The 23,112-nt window shown below is 39.0% G+C and overlaps 1 protein-coding gene across 1 annotated transcript; it reads left to right on the top strand.

The window, feature by feature from the left end:
• Positions 1-4,251: 4,251 nt before the first annotated feature.
• On the top strand, positions 4,252-21,925 carry LOC139738805 (AN1-type zinc finger protein 4-like). The gene is made up of 9 exons (XM_071649445.1): positions 4,252-4,769; positions 10,202-10,277; positions 11,677-11,744; positions 13,277-13,466; positions 18,225-18,369; positions 18,747-19,565; positions 19,996-20,047; positions 20,688-20,814; positions 21,434-21,925. The coding sequence occupies exons 1-9, from the start codon at positions 4,604-4,606 to the stop codon at positions 21,567-21,569; spliced, it is 1,779 nt and encodes a 592-aa protein (XP_071505546.1). The 5' UTR covers positions 4,252-4,603; the 3' UTR covers positions 21,570-21,925.
• The last annotated feature ends 1,187 nt before the right edge of the window (positions 21,926-23,112 follow it).

The following is a 23,112-nucleotide window of genomic DNA, read 5'->3' on the forward strand; positions in this document are numbered from 1 at the left end:
TGGAACATACCTTTAGTAAACCACACATTTTACCTTTTTTTTTCTATGCTTTTTTGTAATACAAGAATAATTTCCATTGCTCGAACAATATGCGATTTTGTTTTAGCTTTTAATGAATACATTTCAGACGAAATGGCAAAGTGAGAGTGGCTCTCTCGCTCTGTCCATACTTATAGTAAAATTAATAGTTTGCATAAGTTATGATCAGAGTCCTTCGCCGTGATTTTTTAATCATGTTTAATTCCCTAGAAATTTTATTTAAATGCTCTATAAACGCGACTTTTATGCTCTGTTCTTACAAAAAGTCCCTATGCGTGGGAAGGGGTATCCCCCTCCTACACCCTCACCGAGGATCTCACACCGTCACATAAAAATTACCATAGTCCTTCGCAATGATTCTATCCACTGTGTAATTTCGTAGAAATTTGCTTTTAAATGCTCTATAAATGTGACTTTTGTACTCCATTTTTACAAAAAGTCCATACCGCCCCCTCCCACACCCTCCTCCCCCCCCCCCCGCTCGCTCGCCTCGCTCACTCGCCGAGGATCTCACACCGTCACATGAATGTGCCCCCCGTCGAGATTTTGCCCCCCCCCCCCAAACCAGAAGTGTTCCGGCGTGCCGCGCGGATGGGGCTGCAGTCCCTCCCCCCCCCCCCCCCCTCCAAAAAAAAAAAAAAATATTTAGGCAAAAAAAGGAGAACAATCTTAAAATCGCAAGCTGGCAACCCTAAAACTGAAAAATCTCCATATTGTAGGAGGGGAGATAACCCCCCTCCCACACCCTCACCCCCCCCCCCCCCCCCCCCCCGCCGCTCGCTTCGGTCGCTAACGCTCCCTCGTAATACCCAGCTCAGCCTCTTAAACCCCCTCCTTGGAAAAAAAAAGCTAGATCCACCCTTGCCTCCCTCACCCTCGATCCCCCTTCTGACCATCTCAAAAGATTTATAGGCCTGATTCACTAAAGTGAAATGACGCAAAAGCGGAATTAGCCTTTTTACACTTATACAGTCAGTCGGCATTTTTCTTATTTAATGGAATTGAGCATTTTTCATTTATTTCCCTAAAATGTGCATCAGATCGTTAAATATCAGTTCAGAAAAAAATGCAGAATCTTCACACCCTCCCCTTTGTTCCAGTTCTATGAAAATCATACACGATAAACACACACGCGAAAAAGAGGTGACAGCTCGGCCCTTTTATACACATTAATTTGCAATGTCTTTGAATATTCATTTTATCTCATTTATTTAAAATTTTCGAAATGATCCCCTAAAAGTGTACACCAGATCGCAGAAATTCGGTTCTAAAAAAAAATGCAAAAGCTCCATCGTGTGGGAGGAGGACCACCTCAGTTCTGTTATCTGTTTGGTTATCAGTTCTGCGTAGAAACAGTATATCTGACAGTTTTTCCGTGTATAGTACTTATACTTCACTACTTCATCGTGGCTATAGTCATTCAAATTTGTTATATATGTGCCTGTAAATATCTGTGAATGAACTGTATTATAGCTTAAATAACACAGTCTGCAAGAATCTTCAGGCAATTGAAGGAGGCAGACTTAACCAGAAGAAGAAGGAGAAGAAGAAGAAGGAGGAGGAGGAGAAGAAGAAGAAGAAGAAGAACGAAGTAGAAGAAGAAGAAGAAGAAGAAGAGTGAATCACTGAAATGTGGTATCCGAAAATTTGAGGCCGAAAATTCTATGGTCGAAATGACTGTTACACACAGAAAGGGGATTGTGTAATATCCATCCGCAAAGTGATGCGGCCTGGACAAAAGCTCTAGGCCCTGGGTTCATGCCACAGATTATCTGTGGTTCATGCCCTAAACCAAATTAGTAGCCGACTATGTGACGGGGATACAAGATTGATCTGCTTTTATGGGCCCCTAAACGACCCAACAGACATTATATAGAATTCCATTTGCGAAGAAGTTGAGTCTCACAGAAAGTAATTTAACGTGAAAGTGGTGCAACAAAAAGAGATATTCATGTTAACAAAATAACAACTGAAGAGCGTTGTGAATATTCCGAGAGATTGCAATATTGGTGATAAATATGATAATAACAACAACGATAACCCTTGTGACTGAGGCAGTTTTTTAATGCTATTTATAGTACACTAATTATCTAATGAGGTACCAAGTTCATAGTGACAAAGTCAATATTCATATATGTAATTTTTTTTTAGAAAATCCTTTACACCAAAGAGTGCACTGATGATGATGATAATGAATAAAATATACAACAATAACTATAACAAGACAACAGCCGTAAGCGGTGATAACCATGATAATAAAAATGATTATGATGACAATTGATAATAACAATTATTATTATTATCAATATTATTATTGTTATTATTGTTATTATTATTATTATTATTATTATTATTATTATCATCATCATCATCATCATTATCATCATCATCATCATTATTATCATTATTATTAGGGCCAATATCTATTATCATTAGTAAAGGAACTACCCCAATGAATACAATCAGCAGTATCATAATAGGGCCTATTAGTTGTATACAGCAGGATATTAGAACCTAGCTTTTGCAATTTGATTTGACTGATGTGGTCATATACTAAATAGCATAACTTTCAGACGGATAGCTATTTACCAACCATAGGTACAGGCTTGCGAAAGTCCATGTCCGACGTACGTTATACAGATGTAGGCCTATATACTATAGGCCTAGCTAGATTGGTATTTGTTTTCTTCTTTTATTTTAAGCGCTGATTGTCTTATTGCCGTTGTATTTACCATTGTTATTGTCTCTATGAGACTGTTCCTTCCTTGCGATATCTGGAGGAAATCAATACAAAATAAACAAAATGGGATAAAAAACTGAAAACCTAAATCAAAATGTTGCAGTTTACTCGTAGGCGCTATATATTTCCAATTTTTTGTATTTTGTGCCACCATACAAGACTTTTACATTTGTATGTGGAATCAACGTTTTTTTTTTTTCTAAAAGAAAATTATTTTGAGAAACATTTGTTGTTGTTGTTGTGTGTGTGTGTGTATGTGTGTGTGTGTGTGTGTGTGTGTGTGTGTGTGTGTGTGATTGTTTTTTACTTCTTTTCTGGGGACCTATATCTGCCCCCACAAGCATCTGCTTCGGAGTGTAGGTCCCCACCCACCCACACACATGCATTATCTTATCAATTTCGTTTCATTTATTAATTTGTCCAAATTATGAATAAAAAATATGATGGAAAATTGTTTTTGCCCCACATTCATCATGAACACATCTTGACAACAGATAACAAATTACATTACATTAAACATCGAATGATACTCAAAAAATACAAGGAAATAAACATTCAATATAGCCTATATAAGACAATGATATTATGTGAATCACCATATAAAAGTGATTGCCCTTTTATTGCTAATTTCATTTCACATGCAATATATTCACTTCATAGTTGGAATGGACGCAGTATGTACTGTGGCTTGTCCAATTCTAACAAGTTTGAATACTGGCACTGACCTTTCATAATCAATACATGTATTGAGTTTTCAAATAACTGGGACTTTACTGGGTTTGGAAATTATATGCTCCATTAATAATAGAAATGCTAAGATATCACGACACGAACAATGTTCTGCTTGATATTGCAGATTTTTTCGGTCAGATGCGTTATCACCATGATCATCACATTAAGTATCAAAGAAAGTCGCAATAATTCACTTTTATCTGTGAATGGGGACCAAAAAAAAGGTTTGTGGGGAAAGGAAACAAAATATTTTAGAGAAAAAGCATAAAGACACTCATGTACTCGTACTATTGCGCACGCTGAGAGTGCGCGTTACCATTGGTGACCTACGTCATTGGTATAACTGAACTTATACACTAAAAAGCTTGAACGAGAATATAGTACTGGTTATCTATGAAGTGTATTAAGTGTCGAGAGGGCGTACTACTGCGCGGTGACCGCTAAAACTAGTTTCTAACTTCAGCAAATCTTTAGCCATCGTTCCCGATGCACGGCACCACACGGAAGGTGTACGAGGAGTCAGCACCCGTGCAACGCCGCTCTGCCTTCGCCTAATGTCTGTGCTGTGTTTGTTATTTGTATGCAATTTGCGTGCTATGCAACCTCGACCGGCGGCGGCCACTCAACAGTGAGATGCCCGCATTGCATTGTGTGTGCCCACACGTACGAAGTTTTCTACTTCCCGACATATCGACAGGAGACCCGTGTGTTAATCCTTGTGGGCATGCAGTGTTAGTGCAAGTACAAGTGACAACAACCAGAGAAACACAACTTCACAAGAGCAGTAACGACTTCAATTCACCTTCCCCTTACGGGGAGCCCAAAAGTATTTCATCGAAACGTCTTGTGAATTTATTTGGGGCATCGTGCTTACATGTAGGGCCTAGATCTGGGTGCCTACATAATCTTTTTGCATAAGGAATAGACGCAATTCGCAAATTTTTCGTCTTGAGGAGGGAAACTCCGCTACGTGATCATGGTGATGTTGGACCGGAAATCGCTGCGAGGTTTGGTGTCGGGATCCCTGACAAAATGAAGCCAGATATGAATGTAGACCAACACTAATTTCTTGCTGCTTGAGTCGGTCACCTGATGACAAGCAACATGAAAGAAGACACCATGGAATACCTTGATTATCCAGAATATGCGGATATCATGGAGCTCTTCATCGAAACTCTGACGGGAACAGTGTTTGAGCTGCGAGTGTCGCCGTTCGAAACTGTGATTTCAGTGAAAGCCAAAATACAAAGATTGGAAGGTTGGTATGGAAGCCGTCTACAGTATGATGAGTGATGACCACGATGACTATTTATGGCCTGACTGTTAACGACTGTATATAAAATGTTCGTTCTATCTTAGAACTGAGTTGTAATAATTCATAGCAATTAGTAATTTAATGGTAAAGTTAGATCGAATAGACTATATATGGTGCTGCGGCAAGTTAAGAATGGAGAGGTCTGAGAAAATGACCCGCACCTCATGAGTCATACTGTAGTTAATCTAATGACAGTAATGTTTAGAAAGGGTTCTAAATGTTTATATCACATGACACATTTCGTCACTGAAATTCTATGTCACTATGAACATGATGAAATCCCACTCACACACAGGAAAGCCAAGATTCAAATAGAACCACAAATTCACTGATCGATATCGGAAATTTGCAGCTGGACATCGTCATCAAACACGAACGATGCGGAATAGTCTAACGTTAGTTGTCCGCTAAGGAAGGGGCCCGCAACTCGTCACCCGCGCTCCCATAGACAAAGCACGTACTAAAAGATGTGTGCGGTTGATCATGTTGATACTTCCTATGGAATCCTAATATAAATTTTCTCGAAAAACTGGTCTCTTTTCACCACAGTTTGCTTGATTGTGGTAACCCTTCCGAGTTTCAACCGTACTGAACACAGTCCCAGGCATAGATTGATTATGTCCATAAAGCTTCACAAGTTTCCTAGGTACTCACGAAATTTGAGCAAAATGTATCAACAATTTTAAGCAGGGTGAGTGTCGCCAGGCGCGGCGGCGCGGTATTCGGGGCCCCTGATGAGGTGCGGGCACCTCACTATACCTACATGAACGTGTATCTTACTTACTCAGCTCAACCTGGGCTGATGTGGGTGGGTTCCATCTGGGACAATTGCTTCATTACGTGAAATATCTGCATGCTAAGCAAGGGCCAAGCATAGAGTCAAGTGGTGGGTTTAGTCAAAATACAGTCGGGGAAATCCGCTCATGAGGGGAGCTTCGTCTCTCAAGTCAAGGCACTCTCCCCCTCATGAGGACCTCTGCCTCGAGAAGCTCCCTCCCTGCAGTGCTCATGAGGCCTCCTCTTCACTTCTCGCCCATCTCACATCTGATATATGAATGGTTGAAAGTTCGCTCTGTGATTTTTTGTTACACACACATGTCCACTCTCCATGATGAAAAGAAGAAAAAATTATATCTAACGTGTTATTTGTTTTGATTAATCATCATTATCATCATCTGATGGGAGTGAGGTAGTCCTGAGGGGTGTTTCATCAATGTTTGTCAGCACTGACAATTTCAGCAAAATCCTTGGGGTTTGACTGGCTGAAGCGCTGACAATTTCAGCAAAATCCTTGGTTTTGATCGGCTGAGATGCTCTGGTCACTGACTGTTACTACATGGTGATTCAAGTTGTCAGCGCTGACAAACGTTGATGAAACACCCCCCTGTACTGTAGTCTCCCGGTCGTTGCAGAAGATAAATTGTTCGTATAACATTCACAACTGTAGCGGTCTGCGACATGCATGGATTTCAGTGGGTATTGAACAGCTTCATTGACTGTCCCAGTGTGAATTGGTACTTTGGTTTTATGAAAAAGTGTTCCGGATATATTTTGTCTATACCATGTAGAATTTTGTACACCCGGATCATGTCGCCCCTCTCACGCCGAGAGTGAAGTGAAAATAAATTCAGTTTCTTTAGCCTTCAACGTATGATAAAGTGTAGCGAGCTCATGCTGGGACCCATACTGGTAGCTCTTCACTGTACAGCTTTGATTTTGCGATCATCTGAACCTCAATTAAAACTCAATTTTTGTCAAAACAAATAGAATTTTTCTTCTTCTCAATCAATGACAGTATCTAGCACGTAACCACCTGTAGCTGCGCACGCAAGTCAAATATACCCTCAGCCAAGTTTTGAGCATTCTCAAAACTTTTTCTGTGTGACTCCCAGGGATTACAAGCAGAGGTCCATGCAAAACACCAGTAGGAGGCCAGTAGCTGCCGCAAGTCACATGCAGTTAACCCGCGTTCATGTTGAGGGTCAGTTACTGCCTTTCTGCTGGTTAGTTGAGAGCCAGGATAATGACATTCTCTGGGACCTCTGCCATATTGATATAAATATTCCTTCAGCGAAATTCCTTCACTGAGTTGTCAGCCCCCATACGCCTGACACGCAGGTCACACAGAATATCCGTAAGTAGAACTTACAAGTAGCACACGTCCGGCAAGTAAGGCACATGCAAAACTCGTCCAAATTCTTGTCTACCCTCAGAAATTGTATGCTGGAAAATCCCCACATACGATAGCTTGCCCGGAAAGGTGTGACAGGGCCTAAACATGGCTGGGGGTAAATGGGATTTGCGTGCGCCTGGCGAGATACATGCTACATGTAGGTGCTGTCATGTGCGGGGATCTCCGGGTAGCAAAGATTGCTCTCCGCAAATCACAGGTGTGACAGGGCCTTAATAATATGTCCAGCATGCCTCGTGGACAAATGCAATTAATTTCCCTTTTGTGTTGTATTTCTCCCTCCCTCCAATTGTGACAATTGTGATATTAAAATGCCACATGCACGTAGAATTTCTTGTAAATGTGAAGCCAAAAAGGTAAGGTCTAGCTTCCTCCTAAGGGGGGAGGTTATGTTTTTGTTACCGTTTGCTTACAAGTCCGTGTGCAAAATAACACAAAAATTTGGGAACGGATTAGATGATACTTGCAGGGAAGGTTGAGAATGACACAAGGAACAAATTATTAAATTTTGGTAGTGATCCAAAACATTTAGAGGTTTTATGAAGGATTTGATATTTGGTAGGTAGGGTCAGTGACCTTGGGAGTTCAAGCTGCGCATTTTTTAGGCTTTCATACACACACTAAAGTGCGTGCTCTAGCTTCTGCTAGGGCGAGGCACGCCACAAAGTAGAGGGTTTATGATGCAACAAAGGCTTCAATATTGGGAAATAGGACAATTTTGAGCATGCATACACTGCACGTATGGTTGGAAATCACTGATCACTATGGAAGAGCAAGAATAACTCGGTGGAAAGTAGCTGCTTGGCAGAGGTCTGAGCTCTCAGAGTGCTTCTCTAGTTTTTGTTTTACAATGTTTCTGTTTGTTTGTGTTTTGTTTTTTGATGATGATTATTGATTGATGATTTTTTTTAAATTAAGAAATGAAGAAGATACAACTTCTGTATCAATAAGCCTTTAAAATGCAGGAAGATGTTACATGAAAGTGTGCAGTATTTCAAATATGGACCAAGAGATAAAAAGTTGTACAATGTACTTCTGTATAGTGTTTACAGTGCAGTGCAGTGCACATGTACTGTATTCTATGTACACAATGTAGTTGTTTGACCAGTGCAATGCCCAATACAAATACACATTTTAAGTCATTTGACTGAAGTAGAATTGGGAGATTTTAATGGTATGTTTTATTTATGTACAAACATAGGTTCTGATTCATCCATGTAACATTCAATATTGGTACAAAATTGAATTATTGCCATCCTCTGAATTAAAACTTTAAGTCCAGATGCAATGATTTGATTTTGTACCTTTGTACCTCCGCCAAGGGAGGAGGTTATGTTTTCGTTACTGTTGGTTTGTTCGTTCGTTCGTTCGTTTGTCTGTGCGCAAAATAACTCAAAAAGTAGATAACGGATTGGGATAAAACTGGCAGGAAAGATTGAGAATGACACAAGTAACAAACGATTAACTTTTGGCAGTGATCCGAGAATTTTGGGGGAATTTATGGAGGATTTGTGATATTTTAGCAGGTAGGGTCAATGAACTTGGGAGTTCAGGCTGCGCGTATTTGAGGTTTGCATGCGTGCACTAAAGTGCGTGCTCTAGTTTCTGCTAGGGTGAGGCGCGCTGTGCAACTGAGGGTTTGTGACGTACACAACAAAGGCTTCTATATTGGGAAATCGGGAGACTTTCAGCACACTATTATAAACACTTTCAGCATGCTATAGTATAAGTACGTATGGGTGGAAATCACTGATATACGTTGTATGGTAGAACAAGGTCAGTGATGAAATGAGCTGCATGCTTGGCGGAGGTCTGCGCTCTCAGAGTGCTTCTCTAGTTTTATCCAGTAAAAAGATTGATATGTACAGTTTTTGTGTGTTTTTGATCATTTAAATATCTGACACTCTTACGACACACCTGAAATTCTAACTGTGTGTGTATACATGTACCAGTGATCAATCTACACTGTAGAAGTCACAGTGAGAAATGTTTATTAATTCCATAGTCAAGACACAGAGGTACAAAACTGACATGTATACAAGGCTGTACAATGTACAGTGTGTATTCTTGACACAAGGTACTTTGAATTACAGACTGGATATGCAGTATCATTATATTTCAAGTTTTCATGATCAATTCATATCATAATCTTGTTGTTTCTCTCCTTTTCTTCCACATTAAAATCCAGTACCAATTGTTCTTCCATGCAGCACAATGTACTTTAAATGGAGATTCTGAATTTCATTTCAAACAGTTACAGGGTATAACATTTTACTCAGATGACCATATGAATGTAGATACTGGTCACATTCATATGTGTCCTTCATTTATTGTGTAGTTCTTACCATTTTTGTGAGTTGTGCTGACTCACACATACAACGTAGTCATTGTGTACTAGGGATTATACAGCTGTATGTGTACACATGTATTGATCTACGTTGTACATTCATCGTACAGTGCCAGCATTGTACATGAAAAATGTTACCTGGAGAGCGATGTGTTTACAGATATCATGATAAAAATTAAAGGGATCGTATAGTTTTGGTTGGGACCTAATTGCAGGTTTCTAACATTTTTAGTGAGATAATGAGAAACCTCTTATGAAACATGAAAGAGGATGTAATTCTATGAGGAATCAACGTTTATTTGATGAAAATTGGTTTTGAAATGGCTGAGATATCAAAAAATAGCGATTCTTTTAAAGTGTAGGACCCACAATTTATTACGATCGCTTTGTTTTACTTTGCTTTTGGATGTTTCAGTCATTCCAAACCCGATTTTCATCAAATAAGCTTTGAATTCCTCTTAAAATGGTATGCTCTGTACTATATCATAAGTGTTTTCTTGGCATGTCGCAAAAAGTTAAAAGCCCAATTCTCATCTCCACCAATACTGTATTATCCCTTTAACATTACAAATCTAATTGTATGAGACGATATTAAAAGTGTTGCTTTTTGATGATTACAATACAATGTACATGTGCAAAGGTTTGAATTTCCCAATAGGACATGGAAAAAAAAAGATTACCATAGTGTCATTCAGCCAGTTTTTTTCCGTGGGATAAGGATCACCAGGACTGGAGAATATCGCAGCTTAACAGAATAACAGGGATTAGCATGTGCAGAAATTACATTTGTGTTGATATGTGTGTTTATTGTTTGTTTGTTTGTTTTTTCGTTTGCAGGTATACCTATTTCCCAACAACATCTCATATGGCGGTCTGTTGAGCTTGAAGATGATTACTGTCTCCAAGATTATGGGTAAGACTTTTATGACACCGGAATGACATACACATGACACGCCCCACAGGCAAATCTGTCATCTTCAGTGTTCCCTACATACAATACAGTGTTGTGCAGCAGAGTTTTCTCATTGGTTTCAAGTGAAATGAACGTCCACATTGTGACATACATGTACTCATGAATTTGTGCACATATCCTAATGATAGTTTATTTTCAAAGTGGAGGATACAGTATTTTGGGACCACTGAGTGAAAGAGGGGGAATTTCTCATTAAATGACAAAAGAAGCACAATTCTATAACTTTGGCTCAACTTTAATAGTATCAATTTGTTAGTTTTAGCTGAAGTATAAAGTGCAGAGGGACTGAGATGGAGATTTGTTGTAGGGTTACTGCAAAACAATATATTTGCTACTATGTACATGAAATTTTCACGAATTGGAGCTGACGCCCTTTTTGGCAGCATGAAGTTTTCACGAATTACCCCTGGCATTCAATGCATATAGTCAAGTGCAGGCAATACCATTTTAATTTTACAAATGTTGACTCTCACAAAATTCAGGAAATTAAAATGCACGCAAACATTCCTCATTCTGCAGTGGGTTCTATTTTTATGGTAGTTCAGAGTAATGCATACACAGGGTACAATGTGTACCAGTATGTATGAACATTAGGAGTGTTTACAAAGTAGAGTGCGCACCATGACTTGCCTACTCAGTGCTTATTTGGCAGTAAGTTTAATACAAAGTATAAGCACTGTTTTGCACTATTACTGGTGTAAATCAAAATGTATCACATTTTTGCTTCTCAATACAACATACAATTGTAGTACTGTATGTACATACAAATGTGTACATGTACATATATGCTGTATATAGGCAAAACAGTAGACAGCAGCAGTAAGTTTTATACCAAACAATATACATGTACAACGTATGTGCATACCCCGGTATTCAAATGATTTGTGTTTTAACATAACTCTGCATGATATAGAGTATGCATGAATATGTATTAATGGTAACATGATATCATGGAAAGGGATGGACATACAATGAACAGTGGACTCTCGTTACAACGAAGTCCTCGGGACCGTTAGTTTTCTTTCGTTGTATCGATATTTCCTCGTAACCGAACAAATTAACAATAAAAATACATAGAGTGGATAATGTTGCAGCCTGAATTTTTACTTCGTTTTAACTGGAATTTTGTAATAACCGTGTTGTTTTAACGGGAATGCACTGTATTACAGTTGCGTCAAATGTACAAAGGATGCCGGTAATCTGTCCTTTGGGGGTGTGAGTGGAAAGCACATTCGCATGACACCCTGCTAAGCACATTTTAATTCTAGTGATTTAAAAATGTTCATGAACAGTTCAAGAGTGGTTGCTTATTTCTTGATTATATATCTTTGTCTTGCAGAATTCCACCATCAGCTTCACTCAAGCTGGTCCTAGCCATGAGGGGAGGCCCAATCAACACACGTAGAAGTGAGTTTACTGTATTAAGAGAAAGTATACATGTATAGTAGTTTGTCTCAAGCGGGCAGTCGTTCTGCACTTCTATGGGCTTGCTTTAGCTGGGATCAGTGGTCTCCAATGATATTGATGTGTCAAAGAATGAACCAAAACTTCAAAGAATGTAAATCAAAGGTACAGTTTACCTCAGGGAGCAGCGATTTTAAAATTGTTCGAGTTATCATATTTGATGGGTATACAAATGTGTAGGTTGGTGGATACAAAAAATCCTACCATTTTATATAAAATTTTTTGCAATAAAAACCTAAGATATAAGGAGATATCACTATTTTTCTCACTAAACCATAACTGTAGATGGTTTGATATAGAAACAATTTTATTATAACTATTGTTCACTTTTTGTAATGTTTGTATATTCAACAATACTTATCATTGATTATCCTGATTAAAATTTTTACATTGCTTGTTTCTATCTGTAACTCACATGTTGGAACTATTTTGAAGCACTAAAGCTGGGTTTTTGTTTCATCTGCAAATAGTGAATAATGCCTTTAGTGTTTCTGTTAATTCAGTTCTGATTTATAAAGCATTTCTATCAAATTTAAAGCTCATGACCATTAATCATGTATATGAATCATGTAGACAGAGTACATCTAAGTAAACATGCCCTTTATCTTTGCCCAAACTCTTCAAACATTTGATTTGTTGTAAGTATGTGTGAATGTCACCGTAATGGCCTAGACACAGTAAATATAAAGCTTGCGGAACAATTGAACAGGTGCAGGTACAAGTAGTTCAGGTCAGCACTAAACTTTGAGGCCAACATGTTGAGCGTAAGTGTATGGTATTTACTTTGAAAAGCAGTTAGGGCTTGGAATGGGGATGAGGGACAACTGTCGATTTTAGTGAGATTTGAATGTTAGAAATGCCCTACTAGTGTACTTTAATACAGGCATACATGTGCATTCTAAGGGACATTTGAATAGAAAACAAGGGACATAGGGACATATGGCACATACAGTTGTAAAACAAGCTATGTGTGATATTCAGATTAATGAAATTCTTGCTTGAAGTTTTTATTATTGCAACTGATTGACTAATTGTCCTACATCAACATGAATTAGTTTACCAGAGACTCCAACTCTCCCGCCGAAAACCCATTTTTGCAAAGTCTCCCGTTCTCCTGTTTGAGATTTGATTTCTCCCGCCCTGGCTCTTTGTCTCCCGTTGGAAAGGATTTCTTACTTATTTCTATTGTATGTTGAAAAAACAAGCCTTAGATAGCACCAGAGAGCATCTAGAACCCTGGGAATTTCGCGCTTCGCACACATCAACTTTGAGTCTCCCGTTTGCTGGGGGTTTCAGGCGGGAGAATCTCCAGATCAGAAGGTGCTTTGGGTTGGAGTCTCTGGTTTACATCAATGTAGGGCAATTTGTCAATGAGTTGCTATGTGTGATATGTTTTCAAAGTGTATTTCTTTCACACACTATGGTAGTGGTGCCTTTCAAAGACTCTTTGATTCTACATTTACCCTTGTCACTAGTTCCCATGGAGGACCCAGCCATCCGAGAGATGGCAGAGTACATGGAGGCCAATAAGGAGGAGATTTGGGAAAAGCTGCCTGGCAACCGTCAGGTTACCCTCCTCGTCTTCCGGGAAGGAGATCAACTCAATTTCTTCCGGGTTGTGGACCGAGGGGACGGAACTTTAACCCCATTGTCAGAGTCTTTAAGGTGGGTGGGCATACTTGTAGGTTTGCTGTGCTGGAAATGCGTTGCTATTTTTGTTTACCATCGCAAAAAGCTATCGTCGCTATGTTTCACGACTCTTTTCTTTCAAGTCTCTCGCATCTTTAGACACCAAATTTGCAATGCCTGGACACATGGTTCCGGATTTATGCGCAAATATGTACATGCATGTCAGCCCCAAAACTTGTTCAAAAACATGAATTGTTGTCCAATTTCATTGCAAATTGTTCTTTCAGTCAATTTTCATAAAAGCATGATTATTTTTGGTTGTATTGATTAAAATCAATCAAAAACATATTTTCATGCTTGGAGCCTAAAAAGAAAGAAAAAAACAAAAAGCCAAAAAACAAAGAAATACATACTAAGCAAATTTTAAAAACAATAAAGTACTTCACAAATTATTTAGATATCACAGGTGTTGTTTTTTTTCAATTACATTTGCTAAGGACACTAGAAAGAATATTTGCACAAAAAAATGTGTCTTTTTATGGCTTAATAAAATGATTTATAGCAAATAGTCTGATTTCATGCAAACGTTATGCATAAAGTAGCATAAATGATTAGCATAAATGATGATTTTTTTAAAAATCAGCGAATTAATTTTTTAGATTACAATACAGGCAATAAGTGTGCCGATTTTTATTGCGATTGTATGGTCAGTAGTCAAGATGTAGAAGGGGGGGGGGGGGCCTGGGAGACCAGTTTTCAACAGAAAGGGGGTTGTGTACACAGAACATTTGTCAGATGCTCTGAACTATTACAGTCCACCATTTTTTGTGCAGGTTGTGTTATGTCCCTGTTGTTATACATATCATTCAATGCATATAGGTTAGGGGAATAGCTTTTTTTTTTGGGGGGGGGGGGGGATGAGCAAATCAAAGCATAACCCAAATTAGATAGTTAATGTGATAGTAGCCACAAAGGAGAATCTATGCCCTCATCGGCAGGATATCTTATACAACACGTGCAACATTCGGAGGAATTCGAAGTCTGCTACAAGATTGAAGCTATGTTGTACAAAGGAAGGGGATGTTTAAAAAACAAAAGGATAGAATGGAAATCAGCTAACAAGGAAGAATCTACCTGATAAAAGACAAAGGAAATGATCAGTTGCATATGATTGGGAATTGGTTGTGAATGTGTTTTGTGAGTGATTCTAAAATTTCTAGGAACATTTCTAGTTGTACAAAAAGTACATCCTCTGTTCATCCTCTTGGTATTATGATAGGGCTTTAGGCCTCTGTTAGGTGATATTTTCTAGTAATTAGTTGAACTTTATAACTTTAAAAAAACTTTTGTTAGTTTTAATATTTTCATTACAATACAACCGTTTGAAGGATTCTGTACATGCTTTCTCACTAGTTAGGCACTGTAACTCTATCAAAAACTGAAGGTACAATTTGTATGGTGTGCTAGACAAACACCTTCACTGTAGTACCACAGCCAGAACCTGTGATGATATCCCATGGTCATCTGAAATGTCATTTACTCATATTGGTTTTATAAGATCTTTTTTGTATATTATTATTACTAGTATTTGTACAGATTTAGTGAGTGTGAGCAGTTCCATCTACTAGTCAGTCAATGTCCAATACAATTTGGTTGCAAGATACGCAAGAAAATTCAGAGTTCCAAATTTAATGAGGAAGAGATGATAATTTCTGCAGGGACTTGATGGTTTCTGACGGTTGGATTAATGTGCATACCCATGTGTGAATACCTGCCCAGTACCACTCGGTATTGGATGGGATTAGAATGCTATCAATAAGTCAGATACTTCCATGGTCAAATTTGCCATCAATTCCCATTGATAAACACACCATCTGCAGTCACATCCATGCAAAGTATACAAACATACAATAGATATGCAGTGTGCGACTATTGGCTTTCACAAGATGGATGCATGAAACCATGTGACAGATGTAAAGAAAAAAAAAAATCTTGGACAAAAATAGTCTTGGCCATAGTCGTAACTGCACGTCTGGTATGCGTACTCATATGGCCTTCGAGTATTGATTTAGTCCCTCCTATCCAAAAGGCGGTACCCATTTGTTTATCACTTAATGGTGAGCGTTGCCATTGTTGAGGGGGAGACCTTTCACAATGGCAGCCCTAATCCAGGCATCAATTGAGAGCGGTAACCAAGGAGGCGTCCAGTAGACACAATAGACCCATGTAAACCTTGCCATAACAAACATCTCCAGCAGGTAGTGTGGGATAATGTTGTTCCCAACCAAAACGCCAGTGTGTGTATGCTCTATATAAAACATCTGCTAGAGTTTTATGGTATTTATCTTCACACACGGGTTATTTCATTTTCCCCAGTATCCCATACTTTCCAAATGGTTGGTATTTTCCTTGTTGGCATGCTATCAAGGAGGGGGGTCTCTGTAGTTTCTTCTATTGCTTGATTGATTGCAAGCAGTCATGTATTATTTGCCGTGGATGGGCATCTCTTCTCGATGACCTGCGGGCAGAGATGCAGGGAGGGTGGTGAGAGAAATCGATGACCTACCTATGTGACAGTGGGTGTCAGATTCTCATAGAGTGTCCCCAGTGACAGGTGGAACTGACTGAGAGACATGTACAAGTTAATGTCTCTTTTACATGCTTTGCTGTGTGAATGTCCTTGTCTTCAGACTAGCTAGATTCTTTTTTTTTTTTTTTTGGGGGGGGGGGGAGGGGGAGATGTTAGTGCATTAATTTTATACACTTTGATATGAGTTAAAGGACAAGTTCACCTTCATAAACATAAGGATTGAGAGAATGTAGCAATATTAGTAGTTCCCCCTGCCTTTAGAAAGAGGCAAGTCAATTGCTCTTTTATTATGCGAAAAAAGTGAAAATATGTTGAATTTTCTTTTATATTTTCTTTATACTGTTGTACGCATACGACTCACAAGCTGTAGTAGTCTCCTCATCCAGCGGTTCCAACACAAAAATTTTTAAAAATTCATAACTTTTGCATCGATTGTCCAATTTTCCTCAAACTTTCACTGATGTGTTCTACTAATATTGTTGCATTTTCTCAATCCTTATGTTTATGAAGGTGAACTTGTCCTTTAATGTAAGCTTGTACAACACTCTAGGTATGTACACTCTCAATCATTTATGGCATTTGATTAAAAAAAACAAAAATCTCATATTGAATTTAAGAGAGATTATATTTCTTTTGCTACAAATATCATGCATCTCAGTACAGTGAGCTGGTTTTGGTACATTGTACATGTACCCCTGACTGTGATGAAAGCAATATGAAGTTTTCTCATGCCATTATCATACAGTGTACATCAGATATTGATGCACCATATCGATATCACAAGACAATTTTTTTCTTCTTCTTTTTTTTTTGTCAAGTGGTACTACTTTACTGACAGAGATGTACATGCAATACAAATACATTTTTTGATTTACAAACATTACTTACATGGTACATGCAAGTTTGCAGTTCTACTGTTGGATCATAGTATATAATACTTTCTTTTTTTTCAGTCAGACAATCCTAATCTGTCTGTTTTTCCACCTGGAAGTACAAGCCATCAAGTGGTCAGCTGTTGAAATGGTTGAGTTGCTCAGTTCAGACTTTCAGTATGACAAAGATCAAAACCACAGGGAAGGAAACTTAGCCTTGCTTTCAATGTTTTTCCCTGATACCACTCTGGCTTCTTGTCTGATATGAGCATATGTGCTCTACAGGCATGAGTCATGCTATTGAAGCAGCAAATTCCCAGTCACATAGTTTTGTCTTCGTTATCCTCTTTACAGTTAGTTTTCTATCTTGTCTTTTTTTTTTCTGTGCAGTTTCCAGCTAAGTCATGTATCTAAGGGACCTACTTTTAAATCTCATTTAGAGAAGGTCAATGTCTGATAATACTTTACAATGTACTGTAGGTACTGTAGGGGTGAAGAAGAGAAGATTCTTTCACTTAGAACTCCATTATTTTTAAACATTTGACATTGGTATGAATTACATTATGTGACATACTGTTACCATGTAAAAATGTGTGTGAGTACTGTATACAACAGTACAGTATTGGTGAAGATGAAAATTGGGCTGGTAACTTTTTGCAAGACACCAAGAAAACACTTATGATATAGTACAGAGCATGCCATTTTAAGAGGAATGCAAAGTTTATTTGATGAAAATTGGGTTTGGAATGACTGAAACATCCAAAAACAAAGTAAAACAATGCGATCGTAATAACGTGTGGGTCCCACACTTTATCATAATTGCTCTTTTTTGGATATCTCAGCCATTTCAAAACCAATTTTCATCAAATAAATGTTGAAATCCTCATAGAATTACATGCTCTTTCATGTTTTCATAAGAGGTATCTCATTATCTTAACAAAAATGTTAGAAACCTGAAATAGGTCTCAAACAAAACTATGCAAGCCCTTTAAGGCACTAGTGTGGTCAGACCATTGGCTTGGTGGAAATATGATGAACGTTATGATATTTTCTTTCTTATTTACTGTTGCTTTATCTGTGCAGTTTCTTATCCACATATTATACCTTTTCATTTTCCATGTACCTGTACCTGTAGAGCAGTGGGTGGGTGGAAATATGATGCTGTGGTATTTCCTTTTTTTTATTATTATTTTTGGTTTTTTTTTTACTGTCACTTTATCCGCACAGTTTTTTTCTACCTGTTAATTTTCCATGTTGACCATTGGCTGGGTGAAAATATGTTGTGATAGTTCTTGTATTTTTCATATCTTTACTGTTGCTTTGCCCTCACAGTGGTGCCTCTGTTTACAACGTCTGTGAGGAGGAGGAAGACGATGAGAATGCTCCCACGCAGGACCAGAGCCAGGAAAATGATGTCACAATGGGCAAGATGAAGCTGCTGAGAGCCAAGATGGAGAACTTGTCTATTGGGAAGAAGGTGAGACATCTTGTAGACCTTTACTGACTTTAACTGAGTTTGAAGTGATTCCCTGTGAGGTGTACATAAGTATGAGCTACCACTAGAGATGTGGGTATAAAATATCTAGGCAGAATTTGTGAAAGTAACAATATTTTAGAAATAGCTATTTCAATTCAGGTTCCAGTTTGGTCTAATACTGTACGTACTTGTTCGGAGCTTGTGCAGACCCATAGTATTAATTAGCACCTGTAATGCATAGCAGTGGGAATTCATGTGAGCAATTAGGAAAGTTAATTGTAACAGTTTTAATTCTAAAAGACCACTTCATGCAATCAGAGGAACAAGTGCACATCCCATAACTAAACGCCACTCTGTTCTTGTGTATTACTTCACAGAAGACAAAGGTGCCAAGGCCGCCGAGTGGGAGACCCAAGAGTTCGGCCCAGAAAAGAATGATCTCTGCCAAGAAGGGAAGCCAGTCCCTTAACAAGAGTAGCCCACTTCCTCCTGTGGGAACCACGCTTCTGACCAGTGCTGGCTCTGAAGAGAAGCTATTAGGTGCTAGGACTCGTATCGAGGCCCCTGCTGCAGGCCTGGGCGTGAGGTCGAGGACAAAGGCGGAGATTGTCCCCCAGGCGAGGGCAGCAGACTTGTCACGCATCGGTGCTACGGGGAGTTCCCTCGCAATGTCTGCAGACATTGGAAGCAGAAGCAGGAGCCGCTCACTGCGGATCAGCAGTAGCCAGGATAAGAGGCACAGCCCAGTGCCTCCGTCATCCCAGCGAACTCTTGACAATTTAACCGGTGCCAAGGTGCATCACTCCTTTAGGAGTAGGACTAATGCTTACCCCCACCCTCCCGCCACCCAGAGTTCCTTCATCCAGGAATTCCGGCCAAAGACTTCCTCAAAGCTTGCCGAGCCCCAGATTGCCTCGTCGGCAGACCCCGGCCGCTCGAAAGAGCGCATGAACCTGAAGACGGCCGATGCACGCATGGTGACAGAACTTGTAAATCAGGCCAACAAGGAGGGAAAGATTAACAACATCATCAGGTCGGGGCCGCGGGAGTCTTCCCACAATGCCAAGCGCAGTGGACATTCGCGTGTCACGTCAGGTGGCATAGCATTATCTCATGCACTGAACTCAAGCGGTGGACTGAGTAGTTCTATCAATGAGGACCGCATGAGGACTCCTGATGCCAGGAAAGCTCTCATTGTAAGAACTTATTGTAACCTTCAAAGCAAATCAGTGTGAAGCAATGTAAACCACATCATGCACACATGACTCAGTTGGGCAGGTTGAAATGGATATTTAGCCAATTATTCAGAATATGATGAGGCATATCTGCCTCTTACAAAGATAAAGCATTCATTTTTATGAAGTGTGATTCATTTGTATGAACTTCATATTACGAAGTTCACATGTGCAGAAGTATAAGTGTGGGAGATTTATAAACAGTATAAAACCATTACCAGGAGGCTTATTCACAATATGGCATGATATATGATTTCAGGCTGTTGTACTATACTTAGGGGGGTGGGGACGGGGGGGTTCTCATAATTTTTTTGGTTTTGTCTTTTTTTTTTTTGCTTTCCAACTAGAATTGATTCCCTGTTTTTCTTGTTTGTTGATTGTTTCTCTGCAGTCTGCTCACAGTATACGAGGTCGGTTATCTGGTAACAAAGAAGGTCGATTATGTGAGTATACTAATTACATGTATATGATGTATTGCATGATGCATTTGTCTTATAAATGAATAGAGGCAAAAATTCCAATGACCTAACTTGCTTCCTTGCAGTGATAGTGTGCTATAGTTACAAAATGAACATTACAAGGCATGTTTATGTCTTGCTAGTCTTCGAAGTTCATTTTTATGTGATGTGCCACAGGCTTTGTAGGTACTGCTGAATAGGAACTCCTGAATTACGTGAAAAATCTCCACAAGATGAGGCAGACTTACTCATATCTGGAGTGGACCTGAATAAAGTGCTGAAGCAATACTTTGTAGTTCAGTGGTTTGAATTAGAAATATTACCAAATGTGTGTATCACAAAGAATTGAAAGTTGCTGCAAACAGCAGTATATCAGATAAATTCACAGAGATCAATAGCACTTTAAGATGTACAAGTTTCGCTTAATAGTCAAATTTCAATTTTCAAAGTGAAAATATTGTAATTTAGAGGGATTGGTTGGGTATGTTTCTGGCTAAGTCAACCATATTTAATTCCACATGTTTTTGTGCTATTTTTGGTTTGGTTTTTGTTATCAAGCATATTTGAAGCTGTGGGTTTTGGCTGGAGTATGTTAACTCTTGGCTGTTTTTTCATCTCTTGGTAGTGTCATCCCCAGCCCATCATTTGCCCCCTGTGCCAAAGCCCTCCCTCAGCTCCAGCAAGAAGAAGACAAGTAAACGCTGCTTCCTGTGTAACAAGAAGACTGGTCTTGCCACCAGCTACCAGTGCAGGTAAGAAACTGTGGTGTTAGCAGAGCCACGGTCCCACCATCTCCTGTCATTTCACCGATGTGCACCTGTGAAAAGTCATAAACATAGTGCACTCAAGTCCTGTTTTTGTGACTTCTTTCCTGAAGTATGCCAGAGACATTTGTTTTTCATGAAAGGTTATCATGCTTTTTTTTTTGGGGGGGGGGGGGGATTGTTAACAAATTTGTTGAGAATGCTGAATAAGAGTGACTGGTTTGCTTGAATAACCATTGAAAAATGAGGATCCAGTATGAGACAGCCAGCGATAAAAGTATTCCTACATGAAGTGTGATATGCCATGACCAACTTTTGAGTGTTAAGGGGACTCAAACTTGTATGCAGTCATTTATAGAGAGGGATCCCGCAGTCAAAGAAACATGAATATGTTGTGAGCTGTATGATTTCAGAGATGCATTATTGGCAGGTATAAACAAAAACACCTAAACTGAACAAGTCTATTTTAGTATGTCGTGGATGTCAATTCCCCTTTGCATTAAGTAATGAAACATTGCATTGTAGAATGTATTATTTTAGGGATATGCTATGCACCCCGTGATCCTCCTAAAATCTGTCAATGTTGATGTATGCTTTTTGACATTAGGTGTGGTCATAACTTCTGCGCCAGCCACCGCTACGCCGAAGCCCACAACTGCGGCTACGACTACAAGACGGAAGGACGCAAGCTTTTGGAGCAGACCAATCCTCTTGTCAGCGCACCCAAACTACCCAAGATTTAATCATCGTCATCTTTGTGTCTTGTGAAACAAATGGAGATCTCATATTTACCACATTACCCTGAAATGTTTTAATTACTGATACCAGAAAAGGTTACAATGCATGGAAGATGGGAGGAGAAAACAGGGAATGGGTTTAAAGACTTTCCTTGCACAACCCTAGATAATATACACTCGTGTTTGGCTTGGGTTTTTTTTTTTTGGTTTTTTTTTGTTAGAAAATTATCCAGTGTTTGATGTAACGCAGAGTCACAGACTTATCTCATTTAATTACTTGTGTGTCTGCAGATGAGGAATTGTTATAGCACAAGGAATTTGCAGAACCTGGAATTTGTAACACAGAGCAAAAAAAGCAAGAAAGATCGAAATAAACAAATATGTATATGCTTTAGTCCAGGGTTTTGATGATGTATTTGAAATGACCAGTGAAAACCTGTGATATAATGTTCATGGTCATTTGGTCATTCATTGATATCTTACCCCCCCCCCCCCAAAAAAAAAAAAAAAAAGACTGCTAATCTACTCTTAAAGAGTGGTTACAAAAAACAGGACAGTGTAGCCCCAAATATTGCAAACTCTGTTATGAACAGACCTTCTTTTACACCCTCTTGATTGGACACCCAGTCAGCTGTTCCCAGCATGAGTAATTGATGGTAATGAGTCTTCATTAATTTCATAGCAGCTTCCAGCTGTTATGTATGGCAGCATATTTTTCTCCAGTTCATAAAATACACAATGTCTGATCATGTATTGATTTGGTATCAAGCGATTAAGTTTGAATTTATGTTAAAATAGCCATGCGTTGCCCATATAACCATCCATGTTATTCTTGTCAAATTGTACTAGCATAATACTCAATTGTAACTAATACACACATACACCATCACTTATAAAGCTACATGTAATGTGAAGCAAGTTTGCAGGCAACACTTGATTACAGCAAATAAAACATTTTGTAGATATATTGTAACATTATGTCTCATGGTCATCATATGAATATGTAGTTCCGAACAAACCTGTGGTTGGGTCTATTTTGCTTTACCATGCCAGTACGTGGTTTTCAATGTACCAGTCCCGTTCATCACAATGCAACGCAGGGAATGTTGCTGTGTGTGCCACCTGTGTCTGTACCGCTTTCTCTCAACTACACAAGTACTAGGCAGCTTACGTCATTATTATACTCGTATTATCACTGAATCAGGTGATCTGGATCCTGTCCTGTCAAAACCAGTACAAGAGCTGGGTTGTATGCATGTATTTTGGGACCTTGTTATAACGAGGTTGGATTGATATATAGCGCGATGCCTGATATAGCAAGGTAACTTTGCAGGTCCAATTCCTTTTATATTCCTTTGTTTTTATCACCAATATAACAAGGGCATTTCATTGGTCCCAAGCACCTTTTAATGACGAGGGTCCCCTATATCTCTACCCTGTAGGATTCATCTTCACATGTCATGAGTATTTCAGTGGTGAGGGACACATGAATGACATGAAGAGACTGTCATGAAACCTGGGGTTGCCCATAAAAATTATTCTCCTATGC

Source organism: Diadema antillarum, unplaced genomic scaffold (genome assembly GCF_040938485.1).
Source record: "Diadema antillarum isolate AM-2024a unplaced genomic scaffold, OU_Dant_1.0 scf00000029, whole genome shotgun sequence".
In the NCBI taxonomy this organism is placed as follows: domain Eukaryota; kingdom Metazoa; phylum Echinodermata; class Echinoidea; order Diadematoida; family Diadematidae; genus Diadema; species Diadema antillarum.

Bases quoted from the DNA above. Each gene is read 5' to 3' on its own strand.
- LOC139738805 (XM_071649445.1), top strand. From the start codon at position 4,604: ATGACAAGCAACATGAAAGAAGACACCATGGAATACCTTGATTATCCA. The intron at 19,566-19,995 runs GTAAGAACTTAT...GTTTCTCTGCAG, and splicing joins ATGCCAGGAAAGCTCTCATT to TCTGCTCACAGTATACGAGG. The intron at 20,048-20,687 runs GTGAGTATACTA...ATCTCTTGGTAG, and splicing joins TAACAAAGAAGGTCGATTAT to TGTCATCCCCAGCCCATCAT.